Below are 23,660 nucleotides of genomic sequence, written 5' to 3'. Positions count from 1 at the left end.
GCTTTCTCACCGTACAAAGTGTATATTAGGTTGTTTATATTTTGTTTTGTTGGTTGTAAATATTAATATGGATTTGATATCTATTTACTCATTTTCTTTTACTGCTTGCAATGTTTCCATAGCATTAAACAATGTATGTAAACGTTTGTTTAGATAAGTATGGAGCAACTGAAATCTTTTTTTCTTTGGAAGCTTATGTAGCAATGAGATTTTGTTAGTTCCTTCCTTACCAGTCTGTTCATTGTTGGTATTTCATTGTTTCGACTCGTTTTCGTGACATGTTATATTTTAAGTTATTATCTTGAGGGTCTTGATTATGCACAGGTCCTCTTTGTAGAAACTGTTTAGTAGCAATGTCAGTTAATTTTACAGGGTCACATAATCTTTGTAACGGTTGTTGTCGATTAAGTTAGTGTTAATTGTGTCCCCGTCTAATGTAATTACAGTTTATGTTATTGTCCTAACCTTTAAAAGTATACTTAAGTCCATAGGACCGAGAAGATAGTTCTGTCATCATGCTGACGATGTTTTCTTCAGACGAAAACACATGTTATAGGCATGGTATGAAAATGTAGTGCGACGACACTGTACACCTTGATATTGCACGCACGTGCACGAATTGTGAGAATGACAATAGTTTAGTGTACTACGAACTACTTTGTAAACAAACCATGTACATTCATGTAATAGACTTCAGGTTTCAGTTTATTAATTTTATGTCGATGAACTAAAACAGCAGTTTCGTCTATTTGAAAGTAGAGATGATAAAGTGAACAAAGTGGACTAGTTTACTGAGTCACAGATGAAATTTTCAAACAAGCAAATGAATGAATGTGATATTTACAACGTCCACAACAAAAGTGATACATGCAGTATTGAAAATACCAATCTGATCATTTAAATAATTGTTTAGGTTAAATGTTCATAACTTTTCATTAATGGAATGGTTCAGGCTATAACCAGTGTTCTCTAGGGTATACAAAAATAGCATAGAAAATTTGATAAGTGAACGTACTAAATTTGTGGGGAAAAATGCAACTGAAGATTTTCATAGAAAAGTAACGGCCTCAGCGCCAAAAATCAAAGACGACGAAAAATTCTATTTCCGCCGGCTGAATGGATTGTCACACACCAGCTGCTGTGGGAGCGCTCACCAGTCAGGATATACTTTTGAGAGAGTGACGTATGTAAAGTGAAATTGTTTGCATTTGAAACATGCACAGTGGGGAGAATGTTGGTATACTTCTATGCTACATTAATGTAATGTGGATGATATTTCTTTGGATATTGTACTTTTGGAAATTGTACCGGATCTAAGCACACTGCTAACTAAAATGACTGATCCCTTGTGCTAAAAACTCAGCCTGAATTAGTCTAAAGTACGCTATCCATAGCAGCTATTAAAATAGGGAAAATGAATTTTGCCAGACTAGACAATATCAGCTTCTGGAAGTTCAATGAATGAACTACCAATTATATAAAATGTAAAAAAAAGGTTATCGGCTCTTTTTTTTATACAATTTATCTCTGAAGTTCAGGAAGTGAAAATGACCAAGTGGAGCTAGCACTTTTTTGAAAGATGCACATCTGGAGTAAGGCCAAGCTGTATAACCGATATTACACCCATTAATCATACACCAAAATAAAGGGAATTAAAGGTTCTTTCAGTTATACCTAAGATAAACAAGGTTATTTTTAAATAGCCAGTATAACCAGTGAGGAAAGCCGGGGAAATTCTTTTTCTTTGAAATTCTAACCCCTATGCAAAATACGAAACTGTAGAGCGCCAGCTGTGCAAGTTTGCAAGTTAACTTTGTTGATACAATGTTTCGGATTTAGGCTAGTGATAGACACTATACATGATACAGGTCAAAACATAGCTAGGGGAGCATGCAAAGTGACCAGGCATAAACACGTGTTCTTTATCTGGTAATAAGACTGGCAAAATAATATATTTACATTTTTTGCATCTTGAATTTCTTCAAAATGTACTTTCTTAATTCTGGAAATCCGAATTACATGAGCTACGTCACGGTGCTCTAAAGCTTGATTGCACATTTCGAAATTATAATGTAATTTTGACTACATTCCAAATGCAATAATATCCACCTTACTGCACTCTAAATGAAATGAACATTATATTCTACTCAGCGATCCAACAATTTCAACGGGAAAAAAATATACTACAATTACCCAATATTTAAGAGATATCCAGCGTCATTCAGCCAAACAGACGCCGGATGTTACATTTGCCGCCAGTCAGACTCATCATGTTACAAACTTATATTTTGTGCCATACAGACCCATCATATGAAGCCTATGGACAAAATTTTAACATTACATATAATTACATATTAATTTCAACATGGCGGCCCAATGTTAAATTCCTTTTTGAGGCCAGAATCCATACTTTTTAACAACGGATTATCCCTTAAGGCTCTGTGGTCATCATATGGTACGGAGGGTGGGGTATCTAAATTAGTTGTTATTAAATTAGTCTTCCGCTGAAAATTTATTTATCTGACTTTTCAGGTTACTATCTAAACTCTTCTTCATTGTAAACTGGTACTAGTTGTTATGTTGCGCGAATAATCCATACTGGCTTGTCCATTGGTGCGGTTTGTATATCTGTCTTTCAGTTTAGCAAACTTCACAAGTTTCGGTGTTTATTTTTTAAAACCGCGTATTTAGCGGCTACGGCGCAGAGTGACAGTTTAGACACTTCTTTCAAGCATCTCATCGATCCAGATCACAAGGTAGCGCGAAAACTGAAATATTTTCAGAAGAATCAGAAATGTCAATAGACGACAACATTGTAATAAGATATAATAGAAAAATGACGTCGTGTTTAAAATCTTGTAGCTCAGATGTAGTTAAATCACTGTTTTAAAACAATATAATCCAATGACCAAGTATTTATGGCACCAGAAAAAAGAAGGCCGACAAACACAGTTGGAGTTTGGTAATACACAATTCAGTACGTAGAATGATGGACATAGAAAAATTGTCAAGTCTGAATTGCATTACATAATTAGAAACATTAGCTAGTTGGAGCTATTATACCGTCTGTAAAATACACTCCGATTGTGAAGAATGGCCTCAAATTATGGTAATATTGATGTCCCATTTCCATTCATTAAGTATCAGAAGAGTACGTGGGTGAAAAAAAAAACTTGTACAAAAAATTGGCATTTTTATCGACAGGCATAGATGAATTGTACAGCAATACGGTGTATGCACCGAACAAAACTGTCACTGATACTTAAGAATAATCAATATAGTGGCAAGGAGAAGTGGACTGTTTTTTTATAAAACTTCTTGGAAATGGAACATAAGTTGTTTTCTCTTGTAAAAACTGGTGCCACTGGTAATGGTACATGATATCGGGAAAATCAGGGCTAGTTCTGAGACTTCATGCATGTGTTTGAATGTTTATGTAGAATTACTGATGATCATTGTTGAACGCTGTTATAATGAACATGTAGGTAACTGATATTAGCTATTTTCAATTGAGTTTCCATCATTTTAATAGGGGATTGTTTCCAAGTGTAAATTTCAATACTAGATGAAAAATGGGTTCATTCGAACAGCTGTAGGAGAACTTTGGAAAGATACAGAGTAACTTGGGTAATTGATGAGCAATTTCGAAGATACCCAACAATAATCATACTTTCCTGCTACTAATTATAACAAAAACAATCATAGTGATGATGATAATTGTGGCAGTTGTGACAATAATGATAACAGCAACTATGAAGAAGCTGAGGAACAATTATAAAATATATGAATCCTGGCTAAAAATCTGTCTCATTTAAATAATATTTCTTGTTGTTGTTTGAGGGTTTAATGCCATTTTTCAGCACATGATAGGCTTTGCATGGCGGCCAGTATTAATGGTGGAGGAAGAACCACCGACCCATGAGAAGCTACTGGCAAGCTTTCTCACATACCCACATTGGCTGAATCCTAGACTTCAACCCATGCAGACAGAGGTGAGATAGCAGTGATCCATAACGGAGAGCACTTTAGACCACTTGGCCACTCAGGGCCCCAAATAATATTTAATGAGCGATTTGTTTGTTTGATGTTTATGGCACATTAGAATATGAAGGTCAAATCATGCAGAAGCAATGAAGTAAAGTGCGTTGCCCATGGATACACCAATTTAAGGTAGTTTAATGGGGCAAGTCTGGGTGGGTATCAAACATACAACCAGTGGATTAAGAGTCTGACACTTACAACTGAGATAGCAAGAGAGTTGTTTACTATTATCTTACCTAATATGTCATATTTTGTTTGTATACTGTGTGTGTGTGTGTGTGTAAATAGATTGTAATGTGTTAATTTCATGCAAAAGACTGAAGGTTTGTGTAAATATTTTTCTCTTGTAACTGGAATCTATAACATTCAGAAGTTACCTATCGTAAAACAAAATCAATAGTTTATTGAAATATCCTTAATGCTAATTAAAATATGGATTAAATAAGGGCAAAGACTGGATTTGGCACTAGGTAATACCTAAAAGCTATAATGGCAGTTGGTTGTACAGCTGTAATGGACTGTCTGAGTTTACTCTTAGTCTAAAATAACCAGGATTTTCCCAAGGGATAAGACACACTGACTTAACAACTGTTTGCTTGTGGGTTCAATCAGAGTACAGTGATGACCTATCCATGATCTGTTAATTTCTGCTATTACTATAGGTTTTTTCCCACTGAAATGACCACACTATGACAACATAGGTAATGTTGAATGTACTTGATACATGTATATGCAGTGGATGGCAGTTACTAACCAGACCAATATAAATCATTGTTGGACACATGACATTTAATGTAATTCCTATAAAGTGACATATAAACATAAATAGCTTTCTAGTTTTTATATCATTTCATATCACAGGGTTTTTAATAGACACATGCCTTTGTGTTTTGACATGCTGAAATTTCCGCTTTTGCGTTTTTTTGACGATTGTAGATTTGGGCTAGAGCACCAATCTTAATTACCCTTGATTCACTTCCAGTAATGAGAGTACACTGTCCATAACAAATTTACTGTTGGAGGCACTGATTGATATGTGCTTGACAATAGTTTAGACTTTGATGGCCAATAATACTGCAACAATGGAATATAATTATGAACTGGGCAGAGCAAACAGTTCACTGAAGTCAGGCTTAGATTAAACTGAATTAGGTTGGATTGTTTTTAGATTATGTTTGAAGTTTATGATGGAGGAAGAGGAAACAATTATGACATGAATGGATTGCCTTTTGATCAGTTATCAGCATTGGTATGTTTGGACATCAAATTATAATCAACTGGAGCATATCATTATGGCGGCTTGTGAAGCCGGTTGTCAATGGAAGTGGACCAACTTTAATAGTTTTATTGGCAATTTGCTTCATTTAGCGGAATGTTTAAAAGTTCAGAATAATTTATGACTTCACTGGACTCATTTCTGATAAAAAAAAAATATTGGCATTTGGTTGATTGCACTTTAAATTATATTTAGACAAAATGGGAATATGTGGCTTCTTGCTAAGCCAGTTTTCAGCGTGGGATTGCATTTTATTGGTGAGTAATTAAATGCTTGAATTGGCAAAATGTTTAAAACCTTGAACATTTTAATTAATGGATCATTCAGAAAAATATTGGATGGGCATAACACTCAGTACATACATCTGAACTTTAAAACCACAATGGTACAAAGAAGTATATTTTCTTTTCTGTCTCTGTCTCAGAAATGACCTGTCATTGATGAATTTTCTGACCCTGATATTCCAAAGAATAGGAAAGATAGTGTCGCTCTGATGAGAAGAAGAGTCAATCTCAGAAATTTGTTAGAAACTTTAAGGACAGTGGAAAAGTGAACTGACAATTCTGTGATGTACATCCTTGATATTAGAATAATATATATTAACCTTCATAGTTGTATGGATATATTTTTGCATAAAAAATGATGTGTGCAGTTGATATTATGTTCAAAAGTTGAAAATATAATAAAGTATAAAATAATCCTGTCTGTTTTGTATACAAAATATACACCCAGTAACATATACACTGTAGTTAGAAAGAGAAACACTTTTAAAAAAATGAGATTGTATATTTCTTGCAAAATACTGTACAAGTATTTTTCATAATTAAGCACGAGAAAAGAAATCTTAAACATTGTTTCCACCAATAATGAAGAAGCACTGCTTTGGGCTCATGACAGTCCAAAATAATTGCCTCTTGAGATTTTAGTTTTGACTCGTAAGATTTTCATTGTGACTCCTGAGATTTTCATTTTGACTCCTGAGATTTTGGGGTTAAGGGTCAACTTACTCTTCAGTTGGGAAATCTGTTAAGAACCCTTATCACTTTTGCCATGTTAGTAGGTCAATATTTCAATTGATGGCCCATGCAGACCACTGCCTGCATTAAATATAAATAACTTGCTGTTTCAATTTTATTTATTACATATCAGTTTTGCTATGTTAGTAGGTTGATATTTGCATTGGTGATCCTTAAAGAACACCAGCTAGAATGTTATATCTAGATTTTAAAGCATCACATGTCTTTGCAAATGACTGCACTGTGCAACGATATACAAATGAATATCTTGTAGGAGGGAAGTTTAAATACCCCTAGCCACTGGTGCATCCAGTGTCTATCAAGCCATAAGGGAATTGTGTATATCAAGAGATGAAAAGATGGAACAATATTAGTGTCATGATTAGTTGTCCATGATATCATTGACAAGAATGAAAGGGATATCTGCAGAAGAAAAATTTACCTACATTGTTGTACACAACATTTCAGTTTAGCTTAATAGGAAACTGTTTCATCTTCATAGTAAAAATTTTGCATTTCAAATAAAGCAGTCTGTAAATGATTTAGCTGGTTACAGAATGATAAACCTAGAAAGTCTAATAGAGCATGTAATTGACATCTCAACCCTGCTTTATGTGAGGGAGCCCAGAAGATAATACAGTATAGTAGTAGTCTAGTAACTGCATACTGAAAGTCATAAATGGGGACTTGCAAGCATTTTATGGTATACAGTCGGCTCCACTTAAATGCATATCGCTTAAGTGCATAGTGAAAGTATGGTCCCGTTTTTCCTTTTGTAATATGCATAGTAATCAATATCGGATAAATGCATATCGGTTAAATGTGTAAATCGTTTAATTGCATTCAGTTTGCTGGTCTCAACCATTGACTTTTTAGTTTATATGTATTTGACACCGCTTGATTGCATAACATGGTCTAGACATCTAAAGTAGAGGTCAAGGCTGTATACGAGTAGACTGCTATCCCAAAGGTTGTAGAAAATTGTAGACAGTAGACTGGTGCCCCGGCCAACCTCTGCGCTCATCAGCTAAGGCATTATTAATGCTGGTGGGCTGGGTCTAGAGCTAGAAATTATTGCCACTTGGCAGAGGCCAGATGACCACCTGATGAGTCATTAGTCATAGTAATCTCGGAGGTTAGCACAAATTCCTAGTTGGCTGGCGGCCTAGTCCTAACCCCACATTGGATCAAGTTTTTTGTACAACTCCTAATGAAAGCAGTGTAAATTCAATCCATTTACCAAATCTAAAATGACAAAGCATATATGTAAGACGTTATCATTGGTGGATCATGTTGAAGTGATAAAGAAGTTAGATAATAAAGAAAGTCGGTCGTCGATTGCACAGTTGATTGGTGTTAACCAAAGTGCGATATTGAGAATTCAGAATTATAAGGAAAAGATTCTTGAAGAGTGGCCAAGTAACAGCAATCTTAACAGAAAGTGTCAAAGGGCAGGAAAAGCAGAAGATGTCGAGGAAGCCCTATTGTGATGGTTCACCCAAGCGAGGAGTCGACAGGTGCCTATCGGCAACCCACTGTTGCTAGAAAAAGCCTGTGGACTAGCACAGGGCTTAGGCATTGCAGATTTAAAGGCAACAAATGGCTGGCTAGAGAGATGGAAAGATTGCAAAGCTATAAAGTTTAAGAAGCAGCATGGGGAGAAGCAATATGCTGAAACACATTTATATAGCATATGAGCTTTGTTTGTATGATTTTCCATTTTACAAGTATACGTACATTGTAAATATACATGAATTCCTCTTAAATGCATACTCCATTTATATGCATAGCTTGGGTCCGGTCCCAAGGCTATGCATATAAGCGGAGTTGACTGTATTTGCCATGGTTGCGATACAAAATGAAATTGAATAAGGTCAGGCAGGCACATATATAGATAGACAGATGTACAGCATGTACAGAAAGACATATGAATAGAGATTATTAGAATATTCTGTAGAGACTGTGGATCATCATAACGTTTGACATTATTCTCATTATAGTTGTTACCAACATACATATATAACACTATCATTATATTCTCATAAAATGGTGTTTATGGCCAAGACAGGCCTCCATACAGTGTTCCTTATATTAGGATCTACTTTCCAGGTTTTCATGACTGACTAAAATATCTTTTATTTGGAAACAGTGTATACAAAAACAAATCTGTGTTCAGTTTCTCAAAGTTTTAAACAAAATCCGCTCCTTGCCATTCAGTGGATTATTGAGCAGTGTCAGTGTAAGCTTTGTTTTATAGCACAAACTCCATATTGATATACATGTATCAGGATGAAATGGATGAATGAATCTGACATTTTACTTTAGCACAACAACACACATGACAAAATGATATGAATTTTCAGTTAGAATAATCCCAGTGTCAAAGGATGTGATCACAGTATGGAATTTATCAATGGATATGATTGATATATTGATCTGTCAACAGATATGATCACAACATGGAATTTATCAGTGGATATAAATGATATATGGATCTGTCAACAGATATGATCACAGTATGGAATTTATCAATGGATATGATTGATATGTGCATCTATCAGCAGACATGATTGAAGTATGGAATTTATCAATGGCTATGAAATATGGATCTATCAATAGATATGATCACAACATGGAATTTATCAGTGGATATAAATGATGTATGGATCTATCAACAGAGATGATCACTGTGGTTAATTTGTGGTTTAGATTTTTTTAATGTAGCTTTAACAATTTTCTAGTCATATCGCTACAATGTCTGCAGTGTGGCAGTTTAAAGTGATATCTAGCATTGGGGCATCATGCCGCAGACATGTAACATGATGTCCCACCCAGCCACATTATCCTGACACCAGGCTGACCAGTCCTAACACTAACCTCTTAATGCTGAGTGCCTAGCAAGGCAGCTGTTAGTATCATTTTTAGAAGTCTTGGGTATGACTTGGCCATGGTTCGAACCCACGATCTTCCGCATCCTAGGCGGATGCTCTAACCACAAGGCCACTGGAGCGGTGATGATCACAGTATGGAATATATCAGTGGATATGAATGATACATGGATCTGTCAACAGATATGACTGAAGTATGGATTTATGATGATTGTATTTTTCATAAAAAAAAGTATGATGCTGTTACAGTACTAGATTGATTGCAACACATGTAGTGACAATATTGGTTCCATGCTGCCAGTGCTATGTGCATGCAGAAGTGGGTGAAGAGAAATCATTATTTCTGAATCTCCAAGGTTACAACTAATACACCTCTGGACAATGCTGTATGTGGCAATCAAACCCATCTTCATTTTGGTTCATATATAATGCACAGGCATTTTTGTACACGTATCTCCATGAGAGTATAGTACTTCAGAGTCTTGTGACAAAAAAAGTATAGAACTCTTTTATTGCAATTTATTTTTTCACAAATTGCTAAGTATTGCCGGAGACAATACTGTAGGAAATAGGACATCAGTATTATGGAAATCTATTGCCATTTCTTCATAATCAGAGTATCAGTCCCAGTCAGCTATACTGAATTATGCAGTACCAAAAGCACTTGGGACTTGCCACAATCTTCTTCCCAATTTTAGCTATTCCAAAATTTCAGGTTAAAGAAACAAAGTAACAACACTATCATAATATTGGATATAGCTACATAGGAGAAGATGATGATGAAAAGTCCCAGCAGGAGTAACTTAGTATCTTCCTTGAAAATGTAAATCAATAACCAGTCTTCATTTGCCGATATAATATTTAAAAAAATTAAGATAATCTGAGAATACTTGAGTTATTTATATTACATGACAGTGTATCACATATTCAGTCATACACACACACACACACACACACTGATCTGAAGATTAGTCTTAAAAATAGATAATGTTAAGTACCAACTACTTCAGCAATGTGTGTAATTTTTTTAGAATTTTATTACACATACTTTTAGATAGTGATTATTCACTCAATTTCACTTGTATTGCTTGGAAGAACATTATATACTTGTTCTGAGAAATGCATATGGCAAAATCAATGTTAAAGTACATAGACATTTTAGTATGCTGTCAGCCAAGTTGTTTGATCTAGCACAAATCAGATTGAATGTTGTTTCACAATCAAAATGTTGCATGTTGGAGAACAAAATTGTATAGTCTACTCTATGTCATAATAACTGGCCACCAATGTAAAAGCCAAATGTGATCAATAACTTTCATCTGGGAGTTGTCCGATGAAATTTAAGGTGAAGAGCATTCAATAATCAGAATGATTAGACTGGTTAAACTATATTAGTATTAAAATTTAGAAAGACAGCAATCACAACTACCATATACCATTTTATTTCAGATCAGTAAATGTGCCTACACGACCACATTGACATATGCTTGACCAGTGTCCTGTTTCCTCATCCAGGCTGTTACTTTTAACCCCTACATGACCATATTGACATACACTTAAGTCAGTATCCTGTTTCCTGATCCAGGCTGTTACTTTTAACCCCTACATGACCATATTGATATACACTTTAGTCAGTGTCCTGTTTCCTCATCCAGGCTGTTACTTTTAACCCCTACATGACCATATTGATATACACTTTAGTCAGTGTCCTGTTTCCTTATCAAGGCTATTACTTTTAACCCCTACATGACCATATTGATATACACTTTAGTCAGTATCCTGTTTCCTCATCCAGGCTGTTACTTTTAACCCCTACATGACCACATGACATACACTTTAGTCAGTGTCCTGTTTCCTGATCCAGGCTGTTAATTTTTAACCCCTACAGATTTCTTTTTATGAAACTTTACCCACGTCCACATCCATTACAATAGTTAAGTCCCAAGTTTAATGGTCAAGTCATTAGTAGAGAAAAGGTTATGAGACAGTGCTTGTTATATTTGGTCAATTTTGAAAACCTTGGACACATGACAACATTCATCTGAAGAAAAAAAATTTAATCTCCTAGATAAATCACTTTGGAACAGTTAGCTTAGCTTCTTTGTGGTAAAAATCACCTGCATCTTTTGTGATTTGCTTGGAGAGATGTGGTGACTAATCCTGAAGAACAGATTGCCATTTAGTGTTCCCATCCATTGGACAGCATCCTGTAGCATTTAGCTGCAGGGATGCTAACATAGGTATTAGGAAAGAAGTATTTGGTCTTTGGTGCTGCCATTCTAGGGTTTGAACCTGAGACCACTAAAACAAGAGACTAGATTGCAAACCAAAAGGCCACCCCCTCGCACATTGGTGGATTATACCAGTAAGCAAGAACCATTTGATTAATTGGCAAAAAGAGGGGATGGGGATTATATGCTGAGGGAATAATTTATTCCCTTATCATCAAGTACAGAATCTATAATACCTAAATGTAGAAAACCCAGCACTCCATAAATACTGAAATCAGGGTTTTGGAGTGATCTGTTGATCACTCATCCTCACATGTTAGGGTAGAAATACCTGGTCAAAATAGCAAATAATTAAAAAAAATGGAACAACTTTCTCATACACTCGTACTTGTAAATCAGAAGTTGGGTATTAAACAACAGATAGTTCTTCCCAATATATTTTCGTTAATAGTGATGATGATAATGATGATGACTACAATAGTCATCATCATGATCATTGTAATGACAGCAACAATAAACTAATTCTTCATTTACACGAGAGAATATAATACACATCATTTAATTTATTTCCAGTTAGCAAGACTAAAGGATCACTTTACTTGTACTGGCAATGTCAACATTAAGATTTGGTTTACTTAAGTTTTTAATCAACCTCCTACTGGCCCAGAGTGGTCTAAAGTGCTCTCCGTTACGGATCACTGCCATCTCACCTCTGTCTGCAACGGTTTGAGTCTCGGATTCAGCCAGTGTGGGTATATGAGAAAGCTTGCCAGTAGCTTCTCATGGGTCGGTGGTTCTTTCTGAGGTTTTCCCGGGTTCTTCTTCCACCTATAATACTGGCCGCCATGTATAGCCTATCATGTGCTGAAAAATGGCGTTAAACCCCACAACAACAACAACAAAATCAACCTCCTACTGCTCACCAAGATCGAGAGTAGCTTCCTGTTTTTCACACGTAACTTGATGCATTTAATATTTTGCTCAACTAGCTGAAGACCATGTTAGCTCATGTTTTGGTCTTTTGTCTTTTTACCATCCATTGTCCCCACTATGTACTATTTTCAGCTTCTCAGAAAAGATCACTCTGCCAATATTTAGTGAAAACTTGGTACGAATAGAAATATTTCCTAGGACATGCGCAACCCAAATTGTATCTGGGATGTCTTCCCTAATAAGTGTGACTTTAAATAACAAGGTGAAAATCCTATATTTTTTAAAAACTTCTAATCAGTTTTAACTAGAATGCTTGTAAACACATTCTCATGCTTATGACCTACCCACCTACAGGTACCAGAAATATATGCCATTATGGTTAAGTTCCAGTGGTAAGAATAGACACCAGAGCCAATTTTAGCACAAGAAAGAAAGTACTGTCTGATAGGATGTGGAGACCTACCCTCCCATCTGCTAGGGTGGTCTTAAGTGACCCCTGTTCCCTGACCAGTTACATTATCTTCGTAACTCGTCAACAAAGCGTGGTTATTATAGTTGTTGGAATAGTGTTCAGGTGTGAACGGCAATTTCTGGATTATTTTAACCTTGAAATTGATTGAAAGACTATATTAAGCACACTGTCATTATTGCACAGTTGATTTGTGTTCATAAAGCTTTACCACCCATACTGGACAGGAATTTATTACTGTAAAGCCCCCATTGAACTTTAACATGTGATGTCCATCCTTCCCCAATGAAATGTTCAGTCCCAGATGGGATGTATATTCATTTTCTATAAAGACAAGCATATCTTGTAATCAGACTGTATCAAATACAGATTTGACAATGCGTACATCATGATCATCCAGACCAATGTGGCTTTGACCAGGATTCACTCAGAGAATCCAGCAGAGAAGTTGAACACCAGTTCCATCCAGTCTCCTAAGTGAGTGTAGTGCTGAACACTTGCATTTCCTTCCGACCCCCTATTGAACCCTATTGAATTCATATTTGAAATGTAGTGTTTGCAACATTGTGTGACAGATAATATTAGAAAATGAGAGGTTTTGGGCATATGGAAATTGTAGTCGGGGCTTGTGGAATATGATTCGGGACTTGTGATTTTTTTGAAAAGTCACTACTAGCCCTGGGCCTGTGTCTACAGAATTTCTTTGAGCACTGCATAACTGTCATGCAGCTGGGAATTGGCTTAAATAGCAGTAGAAACATAAAAACTCAAAATATGTTTCTATGTAAAAAGTATTAGATATGAAGTGACTAGAAAACTCTTGAAATATATTTTTTTAATAATTTAATTGCTATGTATTCCATATTTTGTAGAGAAACACAGTTTATGCTTGTATTGCTCAATATAAAACTGCCATTAGTATTAAAGGGAATTACAAGTGAAAATGAAAGAATACCATAGGGATATCTGTAATAAATATGATACTCCAGTGTATGTACACTTTAACCAATCTGACCACAACATAAACTGTATTCTGTTTATCAGCCAATAGTAATCATCCAGTCTGATGCAATGCTTTCTAGTAGAACATTAATCAGAAATATAGAGAATTTTATTGAGCTGGTTTTCATACACATCAATTCTCAAACATGATAGTCACGTAATTTGAGAATTATTTTAATCTCTTGTAAAACAGTCTCCACCCATTAATTCCACATGCTGCTTTGACACAATTTTAAATGTGCATATCTACAGAACATCCCAGCTATGCTGGTTAGGACAAGATTATTTTTGGATTATTTTTTAACCATGTAGCTAGCCATCAAGACAGTCATGACATTACAGATATCATTACTGTTTGACAGCTGACTTGCTAGACTAAGAACGTTGATCTTTAAAATTTCTACCAGTGATTTTAATCTTCCGTTTGATATGACCAGTATGACTAATGAAAAAGTAAAATAACTGTCTCAAAAGATCGTGATTAATTTGGACTTAATTTGATGTCTAGATTGGATGCTGGCTAGAATGTATGAGGTGAGTTATTTAAGGCCTATATGTGTATATAGTTAGAGCAGATGAGACATACAGTTCCATAAAGCAGAAGAGACATACAGTTCCATAAAGCAGATGAGACATACAGTTCCATAAAGCAGATGAGACATACAGTTCCATAAAGCAGATGAGACATACAATTCCATAAAGCAGTTGAGACATACAATTCCATAAAATTCTGTTGTCAGCAAATGCCATGTGTGTTTCATATATACTAACCGGGGCCCTGAGTGGCTGAGTGGTCTAAAGCGCTCTCATACTGGCTGCCATGTATAGCCTATTGTGTGCTGAAAAATGGCACTAAACCCTACAACAACAACAACAACAACATATATACTAACCACTGCCTAGCTTTCTGGCACAGTAATTTTGTTGAGATTGGGGTCAAGATATTCTATATATTTTGATTGTTTCTATTTATTTTGATTATCCCATGAGCAAATAATTTCATTTCTGTGCAAAATAGATTGACCCAATTCAGTCATCAACACGACAGAATGCTTGCTGTTGTCTATGATATTTCAAATCTTTGTTGATAATATTCATGACCCAAATCTATGAAAACCTTGCTTAATAAATTTTGTTTCGAATTTTTCAAGAATTTTAGTTTAAATTACATTTTGTTTGTATGTTAAATATCATGAATAATTTCAGCCTTCTTCATTGTTAAATTATACTAATGTATGTGTTTTTTTTATAGTGAGATACAGTGAGAATGGCTTCTGACAAATGGAACCATGGCACTTTAAAAAATAACAGTAAGTATTAGCAGTTTGCATCATGAATGTGTATGAAAATTAAATTTTACTATACCGTGAATTCGTCTTTATTTGTATGGTAGTGTTCCCTGAATTTGTGGTTGCTATATATTACCATTAATTCAAGGGCCTGGTGAACAATGATTAATCTGTGGAAGCAGTCAGATCCCGGATCATAATAATAATAATGAGGACTTTGTATAGCGTCTAATCTTTAGAAGCTCAAAGCGCCTTATAACATTAGACAACACCTATAAGATAAAAAAAACATTAATAATGATATTATTACAACAACAATTACATTTTAAAATTATATTATGAATGTAAATAACTAATAAAATTGTAATGTTTTGCAAAAGATAAAAAAATTAACATGTGAAAATAAATGATTTCTAGTTATTTATTTTGTAGGTCAGTTTTCCTATGTGAAAAAGCTATGTGCATGGAATCTCTCTTTTACCATTTATCTCACTGATGATATTATCAACATTTGCATTATTTACAAACAAAAGACAAGTTATATAGGCATTTAAACACGGTATTCACAAATAAAAGACAAGTTTAAATAGTATTTACAGATAAAAGACAAGTTGTACAGACATTTAAACACTATAAATAAAAGACAAGTTGTACAGGCATTAAACACAGTATTTACAAATGAAAGACAAGTTGTAAAGGCATTTAAGGACAGGATTTACAAATAAAAGACAAGTTGTTCTGGCATTAAACACAGTATTTACAAATAAGACAAGTTGTGCTGGCATTAAACACAGCATTTACAAAGAAGACAAGTTGTGCTGGCATTAAACAGTATTTACAAATTAAAGCCAAGTTGTGCTGGCATTAAACACAGTATTTACAAATAAAAGACAAGTTGTAAAGGCATTAAACACAGTATTTACAAATAAAAGACAAGTTGTTCTGGCATTAAACACAGTATTTACAAATAAAAGACAAGTTGTAAAGGCATTAAACACAGTATTTACAAATAAAAGACAAGTTGTTCTGGCATTAAACACAGTATTTACAAATAAAAGACAAGTTGTAAAGGCATTAAACACACTATTTACCAAAAAGACAAGTTGTTCTGGCATTAAACACAGTATTTACAAATAAAAGACAAGTTGTACAATCATTTAATAATTCTGATAATGATGGATCATGAAAAAACTCAATGCTGCTTTTACACAGAAATAGTTATCCCCCGGCATTAGCATGGGAATTTTGAACCATCTACGTGTTACCACATCTCCTAGTCCTTTGCTAGAAATTTGTTAGACTTTGCAGTTCTGTTGCTTTTGGGTATATATCTGTAAGAGCGATGTTGTCTGTGGTGCCTGGGAATGGGTCAGACATAAACATCAGAGTTTCAGTAACATCAGTTACAGTGACATTTTTCAATATTTTTATTTTTACCGAACTTTATATTAGTAGTCAAAGCAGGAATATAATTCTTCAAGTTATAGATTTTGCATTTTGACCACAGGGTCACAGTTAGAGGGTTTTGGGGTAGGGGTAGGAGTGTTTTTGCAGTTGGAGTGAGAATATACAGTGAAAAGCATGGGGATTTGCAATGGAGAGCCATTGCAGTTACTCTAGTTATACCCCTGCCTAAGGAGGTAGGGTACTGTATATATTAAACTTTGTGTCTATCTACCCATCTCTGCTTCTGTCAAGCACACAGTCCTGAGGTTGAGTACATAGTAATCCTCACATCCTTCGACCCTTATCTGCTTCTGTCCAGCACACAATCTTGAGGTTGAGTATATAGTAATCCTCACATCCTTCTACCCTTCTCTGCTTCTGTCCAGCACACAATCCTGAGGTTGAGTATATAGTAATCCTCACATCCTTCTACCCATCTCTGCTTCTATCCAGAACACAATCCTGAGGTTGAGTATATAGTAATCCTCACGTCCTTCTACCCTTCTCCCTTCTCTGCTTCTGTCCAGTACACAATCATGAGGTTGAGTATATAGTAATCCTCACATCCTTCTACCCTTCTCTGCTTTTGTCCTGAACAGTCCTGAGGTTGATCATATAGTAATCCTCACATCCTTCTACTCTTCTCTGCTTCTGTCCAGAACAGTCCTGAGGTTGATCATATAGTAATCCTCACATCCCTCTACCCTTCTCTGCTTCTGTCCTGAACACAGTCCTGAGGTTGATCATATAGTAATCCTCACATCCTTCTACTCTTCTCTGCTTCTGTCCAGAACAGTCCTGAGGTTGATCATATAGTAATCCTCACATCCTTCTACCCTTCTCTGCTTCTGTTCAGCATATAGTAATCCTCACATCCTTCTACCTATCTCTGCTTCTGTCCAGAACACAATCCTGAGGTTGAGTATATAGTAATCCTCACATCCTTCTACCCATCTCTGCTTCTATCCAGAACACAATCCTGAGGTTGAGTATATAGTAATCCTCATGTCCTTCTACCCTTCTCCCTTCTCTGCTTCTGTCCAGTACACAATCATGAGGTTGAGTATATAGTAATCATCACATCCTTCTACCCTTCTCTGCTTCTGTCCAGAACACAGTCCTGAGGTTGATCATATAGTAATCCTCACATCCTTCTACCCATTTCTGCTTCTGTCCAGAACAGTCCTGAGGTTGAGTATATAGTAATCCTCACATCCATCTACCCTTCTCTACTTCTGTCCTGAACACAGTCCTGAGGTTGATCATATAGTAATCCTCACATCCTTCTACTCTTCTCTGCTTCTGTCCAGAACAGTCCTGAGGTTGATCATATAGTAATCCTCACATCCTTCTACCCTTCTCTGCTTCTGTTCAGCATATAGTAATCATCACATCCTTCTACCTATCTCTGCTTCTGTCCAGCACATAGTCTTGAGGTTGAATATATGGTAATCATCACATCCTTCTGCCCATATCTGTTTTTGTCTGGAACACAGTCCTGAGGTTGAGCATATAGTAATCCTCACATCATTCTACCTTCTCTGTTTCTGTCCAGCAAACAATGCTGAGGTTGAGTACATAGTAATCCTCACATCCTTCTACCCATCTCTGCTTCTGTCAAGCACACAGTCCTGAGGTTGAGCATATAGTAATCCTCACATCCTTCTACCCATCTCTGCTTCTGTCCAGCACAGTCTTGAGGTTGAGTATATAGTAATCCTCACATCCTTCTACCCATCTCTGCTTCTGTCAAGCACAGTCCTGAGGTTGAGGATATGGTAATCTTCACATCCTTCTACCCTTCTCTGCTTCTGTCCAGAACACAGTCCTGAGGTTGATCATATGGTAATCCTCACATCCTTCTACCCTTCTCTGCTTCTGTCCAGAACACAGTCTTGAGGTTCATCATTTAGTAATCCTCACATCCTTCTAACCTTCTCTGCTTCTGTCAAGCACAGTCCTGAGGTTGAGCATATAGTAATCCTCACATCCTTCTACCTATCTCTGCTTCTGTCCAGCACATAGTCTTGAGGTTGAATATATAGTAATCCTCACATCCTTCTAACCTTCTCTGCTTCTGTCAAGCACAGTCCTGAGGTTGAGCATATAGTAATTCTCACATCCTTCTCCCTATCTCTGCTTCTGTCCAGAACACAGTCCTGAGGTTGAGTATATGGTAATTCTCAAGTCCAACTATAATCTCTGCTTCTGTCCAATCTTGTTACAATGGACAGTCATGTTAGCGCTGGGTTTTTACTACAAGACTTATAACATCTAGTTGTTCATAAGTGAAAATGGTGCTGCTCAGATATCAAATATGGCCACCTTAAAGGCCATCTTGAAAACCTTGTTATTGCTACTACTCTTGAATAGTTGGTCATTTCATCATGAGGTTTACTTTAAAAAATATTTCATATAATATCAACTTGGGCCTAAATGAAAATGGTGCCAATATGCTGACCAATGTGTCCTCCATGGCAGACATCTTGAAAATATAGTTATTGCTTCTTCATGAGAAGACTTCTTATAGCATCTGCTTAGTCCTAAATGAAAATGATGCCAATCTGACAGCCAGTAAAGGCCATCATGGTGGCTATCCTGAAATCTTGGTAACACTACTCTTCTTGCATGGAGGTAATATTGACTTGTCAAGATGGATGGTCATATTGACTGGGAGTTTTGTCAAAATGGATGGTCTTATTGACTGGGAGTTTTTACCAGAATGGATTATTATGAATCTATGGTCTTAAACTAAGTAGTGAAAATCAATAACTTTTGTAAAATTCATTAGATGATTTACATATATTTCAATAGAATACAAAGTGAAAATTTGAAAAGAGTTTACAGTAATGCGAATTAAATCCCCAAATAGTCCAAAAAGTTCTATCACCAGTCTTAATGAATAAGTACAAATTAAATTCCAGTGGTTTTTCAAATAAGATCCAGTGCTGAAGGTGCAATATGCCTTTAGTGGGATGTGATGTGATGATGTGACAACAGTCTTTTGATGAATCACAATAATATAATCCAAAAAGTCTCTGTCTGAATTCACTGTAATTCTCTGTTAATGTCTCTGTCCAAGAATATTATTGATGAACACTTTGTATTTCAGTGAATAAATAATGTAATTAAACCATTACAGCCCAAATCAAAAAGGTGAACACAGCAGTAATAATGGTTCTGCCTTAAGATATTAAAGCAAGAATAAATAATTTCCAGATAAGCAAGATTACTATGACTTTATGGAATTTTCCATACAAAACAATGCGTTACCATAATTATAAAATAGAATGAGGTAGACATATGTACTCAATGTATTTTTAATGGGGAATTACATAACCATGACCCAGACCCAAATAAATACGTTTACTTCTATTGTTAATGATCCTAATATTTAATCCACACTCATGGAGAAAATATTGGCTACGTATAATTTGTTTACTGAAATAAAAATATCATTATCTATAGTCAAGAACACAATAAACTTGAATTTTGGAAAAGGGTCAAGTCCAAAATGCAGTTAAACCCAACAGACAATGAGGGAAAAAAGAACTCACAAACAATACAAATTCAATCTACATAACATGATGGTTATATTGACATCAGGTTTGTACCAAAATGAATGGTCATATCGACATCAGGTTTGTACCAAAATGGATGGTCATATTGACATCAGGTTTGTACCAAAATGGATGGTCATATCGACATCAGGTTTGTACCAAAATGGATGGTCATATTGACATCAGGTTTGTACCAAAATGGATGGTCATATCGACATCAGGTTTGTACCAAAATGGATGGTCATATCGACATCAGGTTTGTACCAAAATGGATGGTCATATCGACATCAGGTGTGTACCAAAATGGATGGTCATATTGACATCAGGTTTGTACCAAAATGGATGGTCATATTGACATCAGGTTTGTACCAAAATGGATGGTCATATCGACATCAGGTTTGTACCAAAATGGATGGTCATATTGACATCAGGTTTGTACCAAAATGGATGGTCATGTCGACATCAGGTTTGTACCAAAATGGATGGTCATATCGACATCAGGTTTGTACCAAAATGGATGGTCATATTGACATCAGGTTTGTACCAAAATGGATGGTCATATTGACATCAGGTTTGTACCAAAATGGATGGTCATATTGACATCAGGTTTGTACCAAAATGGATGGTCATATTGACATCAGGTTTGTACCAAAATGGATGGTCATATTGACATCAGGTTTGTACCAAAATGGATGGTCATGTCGACATCAGGTTTGTACCAAAATGGATGGTCATATTGACTTGGAATTTTTAACAAAAGGTTTATTATTATATGTTTGTTGATCCTAAATGAAAATGGCTTCACTCATTTAGTCAATATGGCAATCACAATGTTCATTTAGTCTATATGGTAGTCATGATGGTCATTTAGTCTATATATAGCAATCATGATGGTCATTTAGTCTATATGGCAATCATGATGTTCATTTAGTCTATAAAGCAATCATGATGGTCATTTAGTCTATAAAGCAATCATGATGGTCATTTAGTCTATATGGTAGTCATGATGTTCATTTAGTCTATATGGCAATAATGATGGTCATTTAGTCTATATGGCAATCATGATGGTCATTTAGTATATATGGCAGTCATGATGGTCATTCAGTCTATATGGCATTTTGACAATCATGTTTTGCTGTATACTCATCTCTTTTCTATGGTGACTAAATTAGGTATATTTACATGAGCAATTGCTTCATATTGCTTTATTTTTTTGTAAACAAATTTGTCTTGAAAGATAAACTAATTTCATGTTTGGACCATTATTTTTAATCATTAATGAGATAAATGAAAAAGGAATCACATACAAGAGATTAAAAGGATAAGGCATTAAATTATTTAATTCTTCTTTGTAGGTTTTGGACCAGGAGATTTTGATGCAGGCACTTCAAAAGACCTTTATGAAGGAGTTGATATTCGTTCTGATCTGACAATGTTTTCATTTGGTGCAAATGACCAGGGATCTCCAGTTAAAGATGACTGTGGACCTGCTTCAGTGTAATCTTTGATACTTTTGTTTCCTTTGTGCTAACTTTGCTTTAAAATTATTTACTTTATGTCATATGATAAAAGTGTTTAATGTTTGTGTTGTTTTAGATTGTTTATAAAACGTAAACATCATAAGCAATGGCTGTCAAGCAGGTGACTACAAAACTTCCATAATCAATTGTATACATTAGTTTTTTTATTCTTCATTGTTAGAAACATACAAAACAGTTCTGCACAAGGTAATTAGAAGTAGATTTTCTCTCTCTCTAGTTGGGCATTGCATATTAACACAAGAAATAGATTTTCTTGCTCTCCAGTTGGGCATTGCATAGTAACACAAGCAACGGAGTTTCTCTCTCTAATTAGGCATTGCATAGTAACACAAGCAATAGATTTTCTCTTTCTGGTTGATCGTTGCATAGTAACACAAGCAATAGATTTTCTCTCTCAAGCTGGGCATTGCATAGTAACAGAAGGGTACCAGTAGGTTTTGTCTGTGAAGTTAAAGGTCTTGTAAAGACAGTTGAAGAAGAGGATGTGTTTTTGAACTGTCACAGAAAAATCTAACATGAATTAACTTTTGTTAGATCACTTTCACAATGCCAGGTGAGGTAATGATCCATTATTATATGCTCATTTTTTTCTGTGTTAACTTTACATTATCAGAATCATTCAGTATTTTACGATATTGTACACCTTCATATTGCACGCACGTGCAGGACATATGTGCCCAATAGTGTATTAGGAACTACTTTGTAAACAACTCATGTACATTCGCATAGTAGACGCAATACGTTTTGGTTGATTAAATTTGTTTCTGAATGAACTAAATCAGATGTTTTGTGGACTGCAACATACCAACTGTATTGCTACATTCCACGTTAACTTTTTGAGACATTGTTTCAGATTTTGCGATAGACACCAGATTTCATACAGTTGCTTGGTACCTACAAATAACATGCAAGCTATAAAGGCATAAGCTGTCTCCTTTAGCTGATAATAAGAATGGCAACAAAAAAAATATATTTACAGTTTTACATTCAGAATTTCCTCAAAATGTACTTTCTTAGTTCTGCAAATCTGAATTATATGAGCCATGTCATGAGTTCTCAAGCTTGATTACACATTTCGAAATTGTACTGTAATTTCGACTATATTCCAAGTGCAATTACATCTTCCTTACTGTACTCAAAATGAAATAAACATTAAATTCAATAGCGTCTTTTTGATAATTGCAATTGAAACACTTCATATTTTTCCCACATAATGATTTCAAATAGTCAATGACAGAACAAACACGCTTCTCCCGCACCGCTTCAATCCGATGTATTTCATGTATAATTTGCACTGATGAATCTAGTCCAAAATCACAAACATTCGTCAAATCAAAACAAAATATATTCATTCCAGATCAGATGGAAAAGTTGTTGCAATGCGTATTCATTCACAATATGACTGCAAATTTCAATTTTAACTAGACACGCCATTTTCTTTCGAAAATTATGTCGAGCACGCAACTAAGTTCAAACTTATCTGGGCGGAGTTATATGCGCATTAATAATGATGTTTTTGTGTAATGATAAATCTGCGCTTGTGTATTTTGTTTATATAATTAAGCCTTAGGTAGAATAAGAAAATGAGCATATAACAAAAAGGTTACTGCATTTATATGGGAAAATATGAACTCGTTTTGTCGGATGGATATACTGCACTCCCAAGGTCGTGCAGTATTCCAGCCAAAACACTCGTTCATATTTTCCCATACAAATGCACTAACCTATAATTCTTTGTCATTCAGCCATCAATGTTTGGTATTATCACTGTCTCAAAAAATAAGGCATTTATGTTGACTACATCAAAGGATGCATCCTGCGTAAGACATTTCAATTTTTATAAATAACAGCATTACACCGTCCAGTATGACCACCATTGCTATAAGTAGATAACCTTAAAAATACTTCTCAGAAACTGTTAAACAAATTTTAATCACATTTGACAGGAAGCATCATGGCATTAAGGCC

At 35.3% G+C, this 23,660-nt stretch overlaps 1 protein-coding gene across 1 annotated transcript in view; it reads left to right on the top strand.

The window, feature by feature from the left end:
* Positions 1 to 2,768: 2,768 nt before the first annotated feature.
* LOC149787296 (uncharacterized) overlaps positions 2,769 to 23,660 on the top strand; it is a 134,084-nt gene continuing 113,192 nt past the window's right edge. The window contains exons 1-3 of the mRNA XM_089977835.1: positions 2,769 to 2,977; positions 15,109 to 15,166; positions 21,507 to 21,648. Coding sequence (XP_089833961.1) covers positions 15,124 to 15,166; positions 21,507 to 21,648 — 185 coding nt within the window. The 5' untranslated portion in view covers positions 2,769 to 2,977; positions 15,109 to 15,123. The remainder of the gene's footprint in view (positions 2,978 to 15,108; positions 15,167 to 21,506; positions 21,649 to 23,660) is intronic.

Source organism: Sinohyriopsis cumingii, chromosome 12 (assembly GCF_028554795.1).
Source record: "Sinohyriopsis cumingii isolate HCF-2022 chromosome 12, ASM2855479v2, whole genome shotgun sequence".
NCBI lineage: Eukaryota > Metazoa > Mollusca > Bivalvia > Unionida > Unionidae > Sinohyriopsis > Sinohyriopsis cumingii.
Note: the sequence above shows the minus strand (reverse complement) of the source record. Positions and strands in the feature narration are given on the sequence as shown.